Genomic DNA, 19098 nt, shown 5'->3' on the forward strand with positions numbered 1-19098 from the left:
TGTGTGTGTGTGTGTGTGTATGTGTGTGTGTGTGTGTGTGTGTGTGGTTATCGCCTGTGACATCACCACCCTCATTTCCTCTCTTGTTATTGTTGAACCTCTCTAGATGGAAAGACTAAATATTGAGAGAGTGGGAGCTGAGGGTCCATGTGTGTGAGTGTGTGTGAATGTGTGTGTTTTTGAGAGACGGTTGAACTCTGTGTATGTTCCTTATCATTTTTTGATGATTTCTTGAATTGTAATTTTGCATCTCAATTGACAATCACAGTAAAAGTCCTTTGCAGGGAGAGAAATGTTGAATAAGGTTGACAATCATTTATTTGCCCCACAAGAGCTTAGGTTCCTAATTGTTGTAGTAGGTTTCTTTCACAGGTTTAAACTGTCTTCGACATTTAAAATAATCACTTTTTATTTTTGTAATTACTGGGCTGTGTTATAACTCCAGTCTTTCCGTATCAAACACAGTTTTTCGGCCGTGCGTCTTCAATGTGTGAAGTTTTAAGTCGCCCTAAGCTTAAGCATTTATTACGATCAAGAAATGACCAGTTCTATTATTTGGAATTCTTTACCATGAGGGGTTAAACTCGCTTTCCTTGGCAACAACCATTTGTCGCCTTCATACCGGTTTCAGTTAAATTGCAGTTATCATGGAAATGAAGTCGTCAGTTTGATTGACGGCCATTTTGTTCTACTTCGTCAAATGATGCACAACGTCTGTTCTCTGACGGCGGGAGGAGAACATGGCAATCAAAGTGCCAACATTATCCACCGCTGAAATACCTCAACATACACACACACACACACACACACACACACACACACACACACACACACACACACACACACACACACACACACACACACACACACACACACACACACACACACACACACACACACACACACACACACACACACACACACACACACACACACACACACACACACACACACACACACACACAGACACACATACCATGTATACATCACTTCAAGGGACATTACATTGACTTACATGCATTTCCTGGAGACTTATCCTAACCTTAACCATAACCAATACATGCCTAACCCTAACCCTTACCCTTAACCTTAACCTTACCCTTACCCTAATCCTAATCCTAAACCTAACCAAGTCTTCACCCTAAAATTAATGATCCCCCTCATGGGGACCTCCAATTTGTCCCCATAAGGGAAGCCAGTCCCCACACGTGACTATGTAAACAGATTTAGGTCCCCACAAGTATAGTAATGCTAGACCACACATACACCCCCCCCCCCACCCACCCACACACACACACACACACACACACACACACACACACACACACACACACACACACACACACACACACACACACACACACACACACACACACACACACACACACACACACACACACACACACACACACACACACACACACACACACACACACACACACACACACACACACACACACACACACACACACACACACACTCACACAATACACACATGTTACATTCATAATGTTTCAAGTCTTGTTCAGGCACACACATGCATATTGGTATTTATTTTATCTTATGACCACTATGTACATGTAACTGTTTAAGCCTATAATGCAGTTATCAAAATGACTCAACTAGAGAGAGCCTTATATTCAAGTCCATAAAAAACACTTAAATACTTTTTTCTTTCATTTTAATATTCATAAAAACAGCATTGTGCTTGAGAAAGCTTCAGAACAGATGGGTGGAAGTGGGTAGTGGGTGTTGGATATGAACAAACGAAAAACAATAACAGACAAATTCATGTTTACATGTATTTACATTTTTAAGATCACATAATATTGGAGCTTTACACCTTAGCTCTTCAACTTGAAACCATTGCAGTTCACTTTATCGCAGTGGACAAACAGCTTAATGAGGCGGATGTTTGAGTCCACTGGTTCTCAAAAGCAGTCTTGATGAGGACTCGGTTAACCTTTACCCACCATAGTGATAGCTTTATGACAATCTGTGTATGGCATATTCATCAAATGTGTGCTAAACATTTCCTGTTGTACATTACCACAGGAAATGTACCTTACAATCTTGCTTTTTCATCACTTATTTCCGAATATAATTAAGGTGAGAGCTTTAAACGGCAGACTACTGTAAATTGTTTTTATTCATTACTCAAAGAAGAAAAATGGAACATCTGCTGTAATGTAACTTTGTTGGTCTACGTTTGACAGAATGTCGAGCCAAAGCAAGAATGTGGGAGATATTGCAGCATCTGGTGTTTTGTGCAGACCCATTTAAAAAGCTTAAGGCTAAATTACGACCAAGTCTGTGAGCGGGCGTGTTCCTGTGCGCGGTTGTTTTATTTGTGAGTCTAACTGTGTTTTTTGGCAGTTCAGACAGAGAGGCAGGTTTAACGAGAATGGATTCCAACTGGCTGTTAAAACATCAGTAAATGTTTCCGTTTTATCCAGATGCCTGCGTCTGCACTGCAGCGTGTCCACTGTTAGAACCAATGTGAAAAACATTCCCCGTTGTTTTTATTATCTCACATTATTTCCCCTGCAATTTGGTTAAAAATTGAACTTTATGCGAATGTGTTGCTGCAGAACTGTCAAGAGACTGTCATTCAAAAACACTGCAGCATCTCTCCCCCAAATTGTTTTTAGTGGCAGCTCAGTGGAAAAGCAGAGCGATGTTGAGATGAGATGAGTGTGTGGCTCCTGTGCATATCTGCATCTTGTTTGCCTGCACTCAGCTTGGCAGTCAGGGACGTCGGATGATTCACAGATATTTTGAACGGGGCCAAAAGCTACTTTATTAGTCCAGCGACTTGTCTGAAAACCCCATTTCTTTGAATCGTTATTTTTCTCTTTGTTTCTCATTCTGATCTTCCTCCACTTAAAATGATTAAGATTACGATGGACATTTATTAATCCCTCATGGGGAAATTGTTTCTCTGCATTTGACCCATCCTAGTGTTAGTTAGTGGGCTGCCATTTTGAACGGCGCCCGGGGAGCAGTGTGGAGAACGGTGCCTTGCTCAGAGTAGCGGTAGCACTTGGTCTTGCCGGGACTTGAACTGGTGACCTTCCAGGTGCCAAGCCAAGTCCCTATCGACTTCGCCACCACCGCCCACTTAATTTCTGATCTATCTTTTGTGCTTCAAATCCTGTTTATAATTAGCTGGAGCGCTAACTGGAAATGGGGTTTGATGCCAGTTTATCAGGCCAAAGACATTTGAACATGTTTCCATGTGAATGGCCTGTAAACACCAGCTGCCCAGTACAACCGCTGTCCCTGTTTCCAAATCACGCTCACACAAAATGGATTCTTCACACTCCATTTGTTTGTGGGCATCACAACCATACTGGACACAGGGTTTAGATGGATGGATTATCATTCAAATAAAGTGCTCATTTGGCCGCAATATGTCATTCCCCTCATGACTATTTCCTTTTAAACGTGTAATATTGGTTCAATAAATGCATAAGAACTATTTGGAAATTCATAATAATGTATATGGTTTTGAGTTTTTAAGACCCCTTGTGAGATGTAGAATAGAAGACTCTTGTCATACCTCGAGATAAGTGCTTTTTTGTATCCGTTATAGACATTTGCCACACTCCTCTGCAACACTTCTATCTGAAGAAAAGTGCCATATAGATCTGAGTCAGTTTATTTTAGAACCACAGAATTATTCATCAGTGCAAAAACAAAGTACAGATAAGAGGCAACATTTCCTCTGAGTCTAAATGAGTCACATTGTTTCACTCTTTTACTCAAAGTTAAGGTTTTTTGTGTGGAAGAGAAACAGAACTTACTTTAAAAAGTGAATTTAGCCAATTACCAAAGGCTAAGAAAAGTATCTGTTCGTGAAACAAACTTACCATAAATGTACCCAACTGACATTAAATGTAAGATCACTATTATTTACCAGCCGTGTGATCTATTGAAGGACGCGTATTGGTGTTTATTTGATGATGCTGGGTCGAGCTTTATGGGCGAAACATGTCCTTTGTCTGAGCCACTTCTGATCAAAACACAAAATATGACGCATGAACGCACGTACGCACGCCGACTAACCAGCACGCAAAGACACACACACACACACACACACACACACACACACACACACACACACACACACACACACACACACACACACACACACACACACACTCACATTGCATTAGCTGTGTTCATCTATGTTTAGCTGCTGGAGCTGCCTAGCTGTCCCAAAGCTGTCAGCATATTACAAGCTACCACTGAGAGCTCTCTTACACACACACACACACACACAGACACAACCAGACACAAGAAGAGACACACACACACACACACACACACACACACACACACACACACACACACACACACACACACACACACACACACACACACACACACACACACACAATCCCATCCGTGGCGAGAATACAGGTAACATTGACTCTTTGTAGGAGGTTTGAATGACTGCTCTAAGGTTACCCTGAAATTCACTTTCTCTCTCACACACACACACACGGTAGATCTCTCCCTCTTCTAATTGCTGCAATGTGACACTGCTTCCCACATCACGAGAAGAAACAGAGAGAACGAGGATAGGGTGAGAGATGGGGTTGTGAAGAGAGGAACGGGCGACAGCATTTGACCTACATCAAGTGTGTGTGTCCCTCCTGTGTGTGTGTGTGTGTGTGTGTGTGTGTGTGTGTGTGTGTGTGTGTGTGTGTGTGTGTGTGTGTGTGTGTGTGTGTGTGTGTGTGTGTGTGTGTGTGTGTGTGTGTGTGTTTTCAGAGTGTAACTGCCACAATGAGGCAGAGGAGTGCTACTTTAATCAGACGGTAGCAGACCTGTCTGTCCAAGGTCAAAACAGAGGGGGCGGAGTCTGTATCAATTGCCACGACAACACAGCTGGATTATTGACAAAGAACTTGGTCATTTCAGATTGTCTTTTAAATGTTAAAAAAGCTTTAAATAAATCAAATAAACCCTCTTAATTCCAGACAGCTTGAACATGTGTGACAAGGAAGTGAGTAAAGTAGGTTTAACCAATCAAATCCTTTTAAAAAGCATTTTTTTATTTACTTAAAGTTTTTAAAAAGAAACCTACTGGTTGAGGTTGAATACAACTGTAATAAAAACCAGGACTAGTTTCATAACAATGATTAACTCTGACATAAAGTGTAAACGCTTCAGTGGAAATCCAGTGTCATTAATACCGCAGGTCAAATATTTCCCTGCGGTTATTGATGCATTTCTTTAACTCTGTCTATTGTCTGTGTTTTTAAGGTTTTCCAGATAGCCTATATGATCATAAAGGCAGCCAACTCCCCGCGCCCAGGTAAGATTTCCTCTTCTTTGTTTGTATTTAAGACAGCCACTTGCTGTTTCAGGTGGTAATTTAACGTAATATAACTGCTCTGATTATAAAATGAAACAATGACTGTTTGATTTAAAGTGCCGGCAGCTACAGACCTGTTTGCTTTATGACCGTTAGATGACCTTTTGAGCCCATGATCCGCCCAAGGAGAATTCTTTGGAAGCTCAAGATCCCATTCAATCAAATAAATCTGTATTTTTTAATTATGTGCAGAAGTTTCTTTGAGGTCAAAACCCATCTTAAAAAAATACCAGTAATCCTGATGAAGTTATTGTCTATACATAATGCTATGCTATGATTAACTCTCTTGTGACTTTACGCATGTATTGTAGATGCTCAATTACTGTGTAACGAAAAGGCTTTTATTATATTGAAGGGGACCTATCATGCAAAATGCACTTTTTTATGTCTTTTATACATAAATATGTGTCCCCGGTGTGTCAGGGAACTCACGCAGCGTCAGAAAATAAAACCCTCTCTCTTTTCCTCCGTACCCAAATCTCTAAAAACGGGGCTACAACGGAGCTGATCCAGTTTTGCGTCCGATATGACGTAATATCGGAAATGTGGACCCACGGCCCTATCAGAAAGCTGCTATCAGAAACAATGCCCGACTGTTTTGGACGTAATAATGTGGTCGGTTTTTACATTAGCATCGCTAACACTCAGAGCTAACCTGCACTGGAGAGCATATGTGTGAAGAAGCAGGAAGTAAAAAGGAACTCACCTTGTGGTATAACCGGCAAGAGAGAAAGCCTTTGAGCTCCATACTGTTTCAGAAAGAATCCTTGATAATCCATGATATGGCGTTTCATCACCGCAGTATTTAGTTTAGACGGTAGCTGCCGGGTCCCGCATGAGCTCAGCCCCCTCTTTTTTAATTTGTATTAATTTTTACTTTTTTAAAGCTTTATACCCCAAATCAGCACTTTTGAAACAGGAATTGAAATAGAGGGATATGAGAATGGGTAATCTGTTTGGTATTTTGAGCAAAACACTTCATAGACATGTTTTTTACATATTTTTATTAGGGCTGTCAAACGATTACAATTTTTAATCAGATTAATCACAGTTTAAAAATTAATTAATCATGATTAATCACCATTCGAACTATGTCCAAAATATGCCATTTATTTATGTATATTGTTGTGGGAATGGAAAGATAAATGAAAGAAGGCGGATATATCCATTTAACATACAGTATCTATGTTTATTATAAAAATGTTCTGCGTGTCAAAATGAAAGACAACCCACACACCTATCAATCATCAAACCGTGGGGTCTTAATTCATTACATGTTGATTTCTATCAACGGGGGAGTACTTCAGGAAAGTCGACAGAGGGGGGGGGGGGGGGGGGGGGGGTGGAGTACTTCGTGACCACAGAGTAGGCTTGTTTGAGACACATTGCGGCTCGCCTCGAAAGTAGACGAGAGTAGCCGATCGCAGCCGGGGGAGGTCTCAAAAAGCTCGCCTGAAGTCGGACAGCTCGGAGACGGCTTCTTCATCTTCTTCTTCTTCTCTCGGTTTTTTGGCGGATTGCAAACAACTTTAAGGTGCATACCGCCACCTCCGGAGTCGGCTTGACTCGGTTTGCATTTATAAAGAATGCACAAATGTGTTTAATCGTTAATGTCAGATATGTACTAAGTAAATACATTTGTTCCTGCTCAAGATTAGATTCAACTTTATTGTTATTGCACATATTACAGGTACTGAGACAACGAAATGCAGTTTAGCTTATAACCAGGTGCAACAAGCAGTGAAGTGGAAAGTAATGTACACAATCTACAGAATAACATATAGAATGAATTGAATGATGAATAAACAGTGGGGTATGAATACACGAGATATCAGCCTGTGAGCAGTATGAACAGTGTGTATGAATATGCTAAGATATATAAAGTATGAAAACGGTAAGCAGTATAGTATAAAATATATAGATATTAATTTCATGATGATAAACATTGTGGAACAATGATGAAAAATGGGAATGGATGTGGCGACGTAAAACTGACACAAAACAACAACAGACTTTTGCCAGCCAATTGGAGAGCTTCATCAGCAGCACGTGGTAAAACCACCAATGAGCGCTCAGCTCGAGATACGAGCGAGCCGTTTCCCATCAAGCATTTCGCTTCCGCAGCTCGTGGAGAGCAACTGCGCCAACTCGCCTCGCCTCGCTCTCAAGGCTGCGGGCGTCTTTGTCCCGCGAGATTTCAAAGTCTCGTGTGGGCGAGCCTCCAGAGCAAGTCGGACAAAATGACTAACCATCATGCAACGCACGAGCAAGACGTTGATCGCAACTGCGGTGACGGTACACATTTCAGATTACGCACATAACCTGCGTACCAGTTATGTGCACCCCTGTACCAGAGCCATATTATTACTATTATATGGCTCTGCCCTGTACTACAGCAAAAGTATTCTCCGTCGGGACTTCCTGCAACAACACCACGCCGTTATCAAAGATGTTCTATTGAGAAGACGATCACTACGTGACAAAAGTTTTCAAAACGTGGCTACTGAAATCAATCTTACTAACTGCTGTCTGTGCAATTTACTCCGCGCGAGTTGGCGGACTTTATTTTGCTTACTTTAACATCATTTTTCATGGTGGGGCTAAGCCATTTCTTGGTATGGGTGTAGCCTACCCCAGCCATACCCTGGCGCTGCCACTGGTGGCACGTATGGGGCGGGCCATTCTGCACATGCGTTAAATGCGTTAAATATTTTAACGCAATTAATTCAAAAAATTAATTACCGCCGTTAACGCGATAATTTTGACAGCACTCATTTTTATATATCTGAGACCTATGCTATTGCCTAAAAATAGCATGATAGGTGACCTTTAAGGGGTTTTAATAGGAACATGTGTGAAACTGTGCCGGACAAATGGAAAAAGGCCCTTTCTAACAGATAAAATAGACCAAAGGTATTATGAAAAACAAAAGTGATGATTTTTGGATTATATGAATTTCATCATCATTTTCTACTTTTGCAGTTTTGAGACATTCTTTTAAATATCTATTTTTATTGCAATTTATACGTTTTCATATACTGTTGTAAAAATAAATGGTTTAACCTTCATTTACCTAAACTTACACAGTTGGACAGGAACTTTTTCTTTGGTAAATGCAGTCTGATTGTCTCTTGGATGGAAAAAAAAATATTCATTGAATCGATTCGGGAGGTGGAATATCACATTTTCGGTCCGGGCTATTAATAAGTATGTAGAATTGAATGTTCGGTCAATTTGCTATGTATTTTAAACAGTTGGACTTCAGCACAGTCTTGGACCTCCATCATTCTGTTATTGATCATTGTCCATCTACATATCACATGTTTAATGCCTTTCATCATCATTCTTTTACCCATATCTTTGTCCACAGGTAACTGGATCTTAGAGCGTTCACTAGATGGCGTCACCTTTGACCCCTGGCAGTACTACGCCATGACAGACACGGAGTGCCTGACGAGGTTCAACATCAACCCGCGGACCGGAAATCCATCCTACACCCGAGATGATGAAGTTATCTGCACGTCTTTTTATTCAAAGATCCAACCACTGGAGAACGGAGAGGTAACACTTATAGCTTCAGAAGTGTTTACACTGCCGCAGTAATCTGTTGATTTAAATGGTGCCAATGGGTTAAGTTGACCCAGGATGGGAAGCAGTGGGTCAAGTTTAATGAGGTTGGGGACATTTTAACTTGGTGTGTAGAGTACAGTAAGTTAAATTGTGCATGGTCTGCTTGAACTATATTAAGTTAGATTGTGTCGTGTTTTATAAGAATGATTTAGGTTGGTTTAGATCTCAAACTGGCGAGTAGGGTTAAAATGACTTGACTTGATTGAGCAGAAACTAGTATGGGAACAACTAGACAAAGTGCAGCTTCTGTAGTATCGCAAGAATGTTATCTTTGTGATGCACTTTGGTATTTTTTCCTCTTTAAATGCATATAAAGGTAAAGATAGTTTCAGCTTGTATGCAAACAATGTACACCTCTTCATTATCATGTGAATGGCCTGATCCAGTTGCATCCAGACTTTTGGAATTTAACATTTTTAAATGAGGTTTTTGTAATGAGGACCAAAAAGCTGGATGCAAATAATATAAGTTGATGTGAAGTACAAATCTGTTTTCTTAGTCTTTCAGAAAGCAAAGTAAACACAAAAGAACAGGCAGTAGAAAAACATTTTCTTAGTGCTGTAATTGATATCTCATACTGTGGTTTTCTTTATGTATCTCTTCCCTGTACTTCATTTAGAAAAAATGATCATAAGGCAGGCAGGGGCGGGCTCAGACTTGCACTTTATGACTATGAGGCGGAACATCTAATCTGAGAATAAGAGTGATCTTATGAATTAGTGTACATACTAAGGCCCATTCCCAAACCGCCCCCTACACCCTACCCCTACACCCTACCTCTACACCCTACCCCTACACCCTACCCCTCCGTTTGCGCGTTCACACGGAGGGTCCGCCATATTGAGGGCTGTTCCAAAGCAACGAGTGTGGAGCGGTGTGGAGGGGGAGTGGGCTATCAAGCCCTCAAACAGCGAGTCTGCAGCGGTGCTGACTTGAGACCGGTCTCTACCTGACCGGAGTCACGCTGTGTGTGTCCGTCAGGAAACACGCTGTTTACAAGTAGTTCCAGCAAACATCCACTGATAAACTGCGATGTTAACAACCTCATGATGACCTCATATGTTTTAACTTAGGATCAAACCTGTCTAGAAATATGTATATATTTACAGACCGTTGCAAAAATTAAGAAGCTTATAAACATCAGGTTTAAAACTAAAAGAGCTTTGAAACACAATGAAAGATGTTTGGAGTTTTATTTGAGTTATTCATTTAAACTTTTTGTCTAAGAGATGCTGATTTGAAACCGTTGTTACAGTACATACAGTTACGGCATTTCCTGTTTCTGCCGGAGAGAGGGGAGGCCGTCCCAAAGCTTGCCGCTGTGTTTACTCCCTCCATCTGACAGGAGGGAGCCTCGTTGAGCTGCGAGTGTGGCTACAGACGGAGTTCACTCCGTCACGGAGGGGTAGGGTCGAGGGAGTGGTTTGGAATTGGGCCTTATGGCGCGTTTCCACTGCAGGCCTCGCTCGGCCTCGCTCGGTTTGGTTTGGCCTTATTAGGTCCGGCTCACTTTAATGCTGCGTTTCCATTACAGTTTAGGAACTGGGGTAGTTACTATAGTAACGCAGTGTAGGCGGGGCGATCACTGATTAGGAGGACTGAGGGCTACATTATTAATGCAGGCAGGTGACTGTCAGGTCATGTCGGGAAGGGCTGAGGGCAACAGACAGACTGGATGTGAGTAACTGTTGGGAACGAGACGATATGTTACAACAGGAGTGGAAATTAGAATAAGGTGAACGTTTGAAATCGAACTTAGAAGAAGCTTGACTCATGACACCAGATACAAGTTCAACACAAAAGAAAGTATAATGTTTATATGAGCTTTCATAAAGACACTGTGTTCTTAGCAGGATACAAGTAAATAAGCAGATGAGAGCATGTCTAAAATGTAGGAACATTTCAAATGTACACACATATTTATATAATTCAAGTCACTGATAGAAAACCCACACATATGCACACAACTGTTTGCTGTATGTTGCTTTGATCAGCTGTGTGTATGATTTCACCGCGTAAGAACTGAAGGGCAAGCCTACGATTACTGACATTAATGAAGAGAAAAAGAACACACACACACACACACACACACAAATGCAGACACATGCGTACATACACACAAGCAGGGAAAACAAACTAATCGCACATCTACATCTTCCACACAGGCCTCTAATTGTAGACGCCTGTCTGAATATATATACACATTTACATGGGTGCTGTGTGTGTTTGTGTGTGTGTCGCACATGCCTGGATCCATGTGTGTCTGTGTCCTGCGGGGGAGCGCTAGAGGGGGTGCGAGCTGGGAGATGTCAAGAGCTGCAAAGACAGAGGTGTCTGAATGTGTGTGTGTGTGTGTGTGTGTGTGTGTGTGTGTGTGTGTGTGTGTGTGTGTGTGTGTGTGTGTGTGTGTGTGTGTGTGTGTGTGTGTGTGTGTGTGTGTGTGTGTGTGTGTGTGTGTGTGTGTGTGTGTGTGTGTGTGTGTGTGTGTGTGTGTGTGTGTGTGTGTGTGTGTGTGTGTGTGTGTGTGTGTGTGTGTGTGTGTGTGTGTGGTTGACAGCTCCCCAGCCGTCTGATCACAGTGAAACCATAATGAGTCGTAGGCGATGTGTCACAGCATCGCACACACATTCACAATATCACCCCATCGCTCATCACACACACACACACACACACACACACACACACACACACACACACACACACACACACACACACACACACACACACACACACACACACACACACACACACACACACCACACACACACACACACACACACACACACACACACACAACCATCTCCTTCGTTACTTCCAAGTGTGCAGCTTGCACCCATCAAGTGTTCCCCCTTGACACACACACACAACTGAACACGGTGCTCTCCATAAGACTTCTTTGCAGCTCCCAAATGTTGCTTTTGGCCACATTAGAGAGAGAGAGACAGACAGACAGGCAGACGGACGGACATACAGACAGGCGGACAGACAGACAGACAGACAGACAGACGGACGGACGGACAGATAGACAGACAGACACACAGACAGACAGACACACAGACAGACAGACAGACAGACAGACAGACAGACAGACACACAGACAGACAGACAGACAGACAGACAGACAGACAGACAGACAGACAGACAGACAGACAGACAGACAGACAGACAGACACACAGACACACAGACAGACAGACAGACAGACAGACAGACAGACAGACAGACAGACAGACAGACAGACAGACACACAGACACACAGACAGACAGACAGACAGACAGACAGACAGACAGACAGACAGACACACAGACAGACAGACAGACAGACAGGCGGACGGACGGACGGACAGACGGACATACAGACAGACAGACAGACAGACAGACGGACAGACAGGCGGACGGACGGACAGATAGACAGACAGACACACAGACAGACAGACAGACAGACAGACACACAGACAGACACACACACAGACAGGCAGACGGACGGACAGACAGACAGACAGACAGACAGACAGACAGACAGACAGGCGGACGGACGGACAGGAGGCGGACAGACAGACAGACAGACAGGCGGACAGGACCTCACACTCCTTGTAACGTGACTGCCTGTTGATCATTATTGGTGAAACAGAATATAGATGATTCTTATTCTTCTCCACATTAGAGCGACACTGTTAGAATTCAAATTGTCTATTTCTTTCGTTCAATTTAATATGAGCAAACATTGTTGTAGGTGTGCAGATGTGCCACACGTTGTCTTCCAAGAAGAATTGGAAATGACTGCCTTGTTGTTATTGTGTATCCGTTGAATGCTTTGCCTCAGTTTCGATCCCTCTCTGTTTCCCTGAGTAGACGTGTGGTGTCAGTTAGATATGGCTGAAAAGCTAAAGAGCCAATCAAGGGTCTTCAGGTTTTTCGCTTAAAATCTTTGCAAAGACACATCACGTTCTTCTGCTTCTTAACAACATTATCTTGTCTTTTCCGGTTCCAATCACCTCTGTTGGCAGTACTGTGTCGCCAGATGACCTTAACAAACACATTACAATCAGAACTGGGAATCTCTGTGGCAAAAAGTCTGACACAACAGAACCGCACAAAATCTTTTTCCTCCGCCATTTTGAAACGTGTGTATCTATAATTAAAGGTGTTATATTTGAAACTTTAGTTACTATATCATGACATTTGACTTGGTACGAATACTGAAAACAACTTTTTATTTTTGCTCAAACAAGTCTTTTTTTTTACATTTTTTAAAATAAACGACATATCCCGTAACAAATATGTTATTGCAACTCCTCCAATCTGTTCTGTATGTGTTCTGTCTTAGCTACACTGAAGAAGTTTCTCACTGCTTCGACTCTCTACTATCTGCAGTCGCAAGAAACTAAAAGCGCCTTTTAACGTGTGTCTCATCACAGTGGCTCAGTTTAAGTCTGCTGTCACATCTCGCCTGTCTCTCTCTATAGATCCACGCGTCTTTGATCAATGGCCGGCCGAGTGCAGAGGACCCCTCCCAGACCCTGCTGAACTTCACCTCCGCCCGCTACATCAGGCTGGTGTTTCAGCGAATCAGAACGCTGAACGCCGACCTCATGACTCTGACTCAGCGTGACCCGAGGGAGCTCGATCCCATCGTGACGAGAAGGGTGAGGCTCAACACTTTTTCATATATTTCTTTGTTTGAAATGAAGATTAAATTCAACTCAAAGAAGCTTTATTGGCACAGTATTGCCAAAGCTCATTGTACAACAGTAAAACGTTTAATAATCATGTTAACAATAATATGTAATTTAAAGATCTGTCATTGAAATATAATTGTATACAAATCTACTGTAAAAATACAAAATGATCTAGTTTATTTGCGATTGAGGCGTTTTATTGTTACATTGTTGAGTCAGATGAGTAGCCCATACAGTAAGGTTGGCCATTGTGCAGACTGTGGGCAGCTGTAGCTCTGGAGGTAAAGTGGGTCGATCCACATGTCAAAGTATTGTTGCACACTGAACCCAAATAGCTCCCGGCGGTCAGCACCGGGCCACATGTTAGCTCGCTGCCATCTGTGAGCGTGAGTGGATGAATACAAGTCATTTTAAAGTGATTCAGCAATTTACCATTACTGCTGTTCAACAAATCACCAGATGTGGTTTTACTATTGCGGCATAATTTCTTCGGTCAGGCTTTGCTTTTTTAAAGACTACACCCCAGTGAGATAAAACATTCTATTTTTACGATGCTCATTAACGCTGTTGTATTCCTTTTCTCACCTTCTCTCTTTTCAGTACTATTATTCCATTAAGGACATCTCAGTGGGAGGGATGTGTATCTGTTACGGCCACGCCAAAGCTTGTCCGCTCAACACTGATACTAAGGTAAAATACTTAACTGAATTTCTCTCACTCCACTTAACAATACCACAAGGTAATAGAGCTTCTTCATACGGAGGAACAGGACCAAAGAGCCACCTCGGGCACCAGCTTTTTATCTACCGCCTTGTATCAAACGTTGTGTGTGTGTGTGTGTGGGTGTGTGTATTTGTGTGTGTAACTGGTTGTCTGCAAGGGACACAGGTGACACAGTGAAGCGTTGTCTCCCATGTCACTTCAAACGGTGGAGTATTTGATACCAGACACCTGATCACACACACACACACACACACACACACACACACACACATACACACGCACCAACACACACACACACACACACACACACACACACACACACACACACACACACACCACACACACACACACACACACACACACACACACACACACACACACACACACACACACACACACACACACACATACACACGCACCAACACACACATACTCTTGGGTCCTTTACATGTCCTGAGGCTGACCCGTGAAGACTAACTCCGATGTGACACTGGTGTCTGGTCCCTTGGTGATGATGTCACTGACAATAAGTGATGTCACTGATCCAGTTTCCAGTGCTCTAGTTTCTTCTCCATATGAAAGAGGTATTTTAAAGTCACTGAAAAAAAGCAAACCCATAATGTATTTTTAACTGTAAAAAAGCTATGATCTGCTTATATCTTCAAACGTGCTTGAGTAATAATAAATGACATTGAAGATTCTTCCATTTTATTTTCTGTCAAACGTACAGTATGTCCCTGTGCAACCGTATTAAATATAAAATCATATATAAGGTCTCTGCAACTAACTATTATTACCATAGAGACATGTCCCAACAATGGCAAAAAACTTCAAAATATAACTGCTTAAAGGTGGGGTAGGTAAGTTTCAGAAACCGGCTCGAGATACACTTTTTGTTATATTCCATGGAATGCTCTTAACATCCCGATAGCAATGAATATCTGAAGTGCTTTGACAACAAATCCATAAAAAAATGTCATCTGTAGAAGCCGTGATAATGTAAAAAGTACAACCAATCGATTGGATGGCCTACCTGCCTGTCAGCCTCCCATCGGGGCACAAACTTATCTCGTGCCCTCATTGGTCATGTGCGCGTTAGTGTGTGTTGGAGGAGGGGCTCTATAAGGAAGTGGCAGATTTTCTCCGGTCGTGTATTTTCAAATTCTAGCGATCTCGAGCCGGTTTCTCAAATGTACCTACCCCACCTTTAACATATGTATAGTTTTTCAGGGTTAACATTTAAGGGATCATCTCGATGCGTGGATATGCAGTAGTTGGTCCAACAGATTGTGCGTCTTTATTTATAACCGCATACTGTATATTTAAACCATGTTTGTACTTGTTTAATATATCAGGCTAAAATACGAGTTTTGCACAGATTTTCTCTCACCTTATGTGCCCACAAGACACTTAGCTCCTTTCCTTTGGTACAAGTCCATCCATCCATGCAGTAAAATCCCGGGCAGACGTTCAGGAAGCAGACGAGGTGAAGACCTGCGAGATGATTTGTTGATGATCGTCTCCAGAACATTTGTTCAGATGCACGCTCAGTGCAAAGGAAGCCAGAAGCCGGAGCTGTAGCGCTGCGTCTCGGATAAAAGGGGCAAAGTCACTCGTGCCAACCAATCCAAACTTGGCTCTCACTCTTCTATTGTACTGCTCTCCTCTCAGTTAAATCTGGCAGCCTCTTCACATCGACCAATTTACAGAAAGTCCTAAATTGAATTACTGAACCTCCAAGTTGGCAGATGTCCTGCTTCTTTCTGCTTCGACTGTGTTTAGTCTTGAACATATGTCTCTCCTGGGAGAGTTGTAGTGAACCCATTTGCTACCCACTGACAATCTGGAAAGTGAACTAAGTTATTTTATTGCCTTTGGCTCTCCTGTGAATACAGTGTGGTTTGATAGGCTTTCAATAGGCCATGCATATTGATAATTACTTGTGTGCTGCCCTCTATTTCACACAAAGTCACTCAAAGAAGATAACTTTATCACCCACCCCAAACCACAACAATTAAGTGAAGTTTGTGACATTGAACACACAGTTAAGAGTCTTACAATCTCAGACTGAAATCACATATATTAGTATTCAAATTAAAGTATACCTAGATTTATGAGACCACATACACTTTACAAAAAAAGGAAAAAATATATATTGAAAAAATACATTTAAACTAATAGATTACTCTTATAAATGCAGAGCCGTGGGATGCAAATGTGTCTCATATTTACAGCAAACAGCTGATTGGAAACCTACATTTTAAACTAGCATGTGGTCAAAATGAAGTGGATCATCCCAATTGTACTGCATGTGAAAAGCTTTTCAAAAGGTCCAACTTTTTTAAATGATATGTTCCCCCCACCAGAGACTTGACAGCTTGTGGTTTCACTGGAAGCACAATATGACCATGATTCAGATTGTTCCATGTTAAGCCTTCTAATTAAGTCAGCGTCCATTTATGTAAAAAAACGTTTTAATTATAAAACTGTCACTTATATCTGTTTCATTGACTTTTACACGTGTATTTGTTTGTGAATCTGTGTCTGTGTGTGTAGAAGTTCAGCTGTGAGTGTGAACACAACACATGCGGGGAAAGCTGTGATCGTTGTTGCCCCGGTTACAACCAGCAGGCCTGGATGGCGGGAACCTTCCTGACTCGACATGTCTGCGAAAGTAAGGAAAACACACAAAAAAATGTCACACAACTGTCCACAACTCCTACTTTTCTAGAAACCAGCAGTCACTTTTTAAACTTTCTCTACTTTTTAATGTTTTTCCAGACTTCTTATGGTACTGTCCACATTGTTTATTATAATGTTGCATATGTACCCACAATTGTCAATAGACAACATGCCTGCAATACTACTTCCGCACACCTTCAGTTTATATGACCCCAGACTTTATGAAACTGTGAAGGAGCTCACTGAAATAAATATCCTTGCCTGCCAATCAGGTCAGGATGAGTCTTTGATGTGAGACTGTATAAAGCCATCAAAAGTCACCTTAGCATCCATTAACCTTCATCATCTACGTAGCAGCACGGCGAGGAGGTTAGAGGCTTCTTCCTGTCATCATAAAACTATGGTTACAACATGTCATCTTCATTTTATTTCACACAGGCTACTCCTTCTAACAGGCTGTAGTCTTCATGGCCTGATAACGGCTACTCCCGCCTTGACACAACAGGACTGAGGTGACACGACTTTAAAGGTCCTGACAGCACCATAAAGGAGGCAATGACTTCAGCCCATTCAGAATCAGAGTGTCTCAGAACGCTGAACGACCAATGCTTGCACGTGCACTGTCTTTTTTGTAGGTGTCCATGTTAATCATTTGGGCTTTCCGCTGTCGTTATCAAAAGTTTGTGCGTCTGGTAATTTTCTATGTGTGCCACGAGCAAATCCGGCAAGAAAGCACACTTATAAACTATTATAATTTAAGGATATATGATAACATTTATATGTTTCTGATCCATGAAAATATATCAAATCAAATCAAATGTTATTTTTAAAGCCCAATATCACAAATGGAATATTTGTCGAGGTGGATTTGGAGTGTGTATCGCATAAAACATCCCCTGTCCTTAGATCCTCCCGGCATACAAGAAAAAACTCAAGAAACCCCTCAATTAACGGGGGGAAATGAGAGAAACCTCCGGGAGAGAAGCAGAGGAAGGATTTCCCTCACAGACAGAGTGTGTATATGGATAACAAAAGATATTAAAATAAAACATAGACAACACGAAAAATATGATTATATTTGTAGTTATGCATCATCAGATATGCTGTCTCCTAAGGTTTGTATTCCCCCATATTATTCATTTAAATACAACAGCTTGATCAGGATAAGCTCTAAGGGTGAATAATACACAGGCTACTAAAGTGCAACAAGTGACACATCGTGGCGTTTATACACACCCGGGGTGATACAGCCTGGTTCAGAGTGATTGTTTAAAGCCATCTGATGCTGGAGGTGGATGAAGGCCTAGCTGGAATTGGGCGTCTTGGGGAAAGCAGCGCAGAAGGGAAGCCCAGCAGCAGCAACCGGCTTCACAGGTCAGCTGAGCCAAGTCTGAGATCAGACCTGGAAACGGGCCCTGAAATGTTCCGGGGATAAATTGGCCAATGCGCAGATTTCCACTACTGTTCTTCCCCCTAACAGAACTGTCAACACTATCATCACAGTGTTCCTTTCCACAGAAATGAAATCCTTCCTCAAAGTCCAGTTTCTCAGAGTCTCCCTCTGAGAAACTGGAGTGTTTCCCAACATCATCGTGTGTTTCTCCAAGAGACCCGTGTGACCCTTCTTCTACCATGTCCACAGAACAATGCTTTGCTTTGCTTTTTTAAAGTCTAAATGGTAACCTTGGTGAGTAGGAAACAGGGTTAATGCTAGGCAACCCACTCACAATCAAACTGTGGAAAAGACCCACTTTTTTTCCTCTCTGGCCCGTGGAGATAACACGCAGCTCAGGGTCAGTGTGCGCACCTCAGGGCACTGTCTTCAGAACAGGGTTTGATGTTTCTGTAAACTCCTACGTGGAAGAAGTACATGGATTAAAAGAGTGGTCCTCCTCGCTTCAAGCTCCGTATTCGGATAGGAAAGTGGGGGCAACAATCCTGCAGACAATACAACACTAACACGTTATTGTGTGTGTGTGTGTGTGTGTGTGTGTGTGTGT

At 42.1% G+C, this 19098-nt stretch overlaps 1 protein-coding gene across 2 annotated transcripts in view; it reads left to right on the plus strand.

The window, feature by feature from the left end:
- Positions 1–19098, plus strand: part of lama2 (laminin, alpha 2) — a 202303-nt gene that overhangs the window by 47986 nt on the left and 135219 nt on the right. For both annotated transcript variants that reach the window (XM_071202002.1, XM_071202003.1), the window contains exons 4-8: positions 5275–5326; positions 8757–8947; positions 13481–13660; positions 14294–14383; positions 16973–17090. In XM_071202002.1, the coding sequence (XP_071058103.1) occupies positions 5275–5326; positions 8757–8947; positions 13481–13660; positions 14294–14383; positions 16973–17090 (631 nt within the window). The remainder of the gene's footprint in view (positions 1–5274; positions 5327–8756; positions 8948–13480; positions 13661–14293; positions 14384–16972; positions 17091–19098) is intronic.

Source organism: Pseudochaenichthys georgianus, chromosome 24 (assembly GCF_902827115.2).
Source record: "Pseudochaenichthys georgianus chromosome 24, fPseGeo1.2, whole genome shotgun sequence".
In the NCBI taxonomy this organism is placed as follows: domain Eukaryota; kingdom Metazoa; phylum Chordata; class Actinopteri; order Perciformes; family Channichthyidae; genus Pseudochaenichthys; species Pseudochaenichthys georgianus.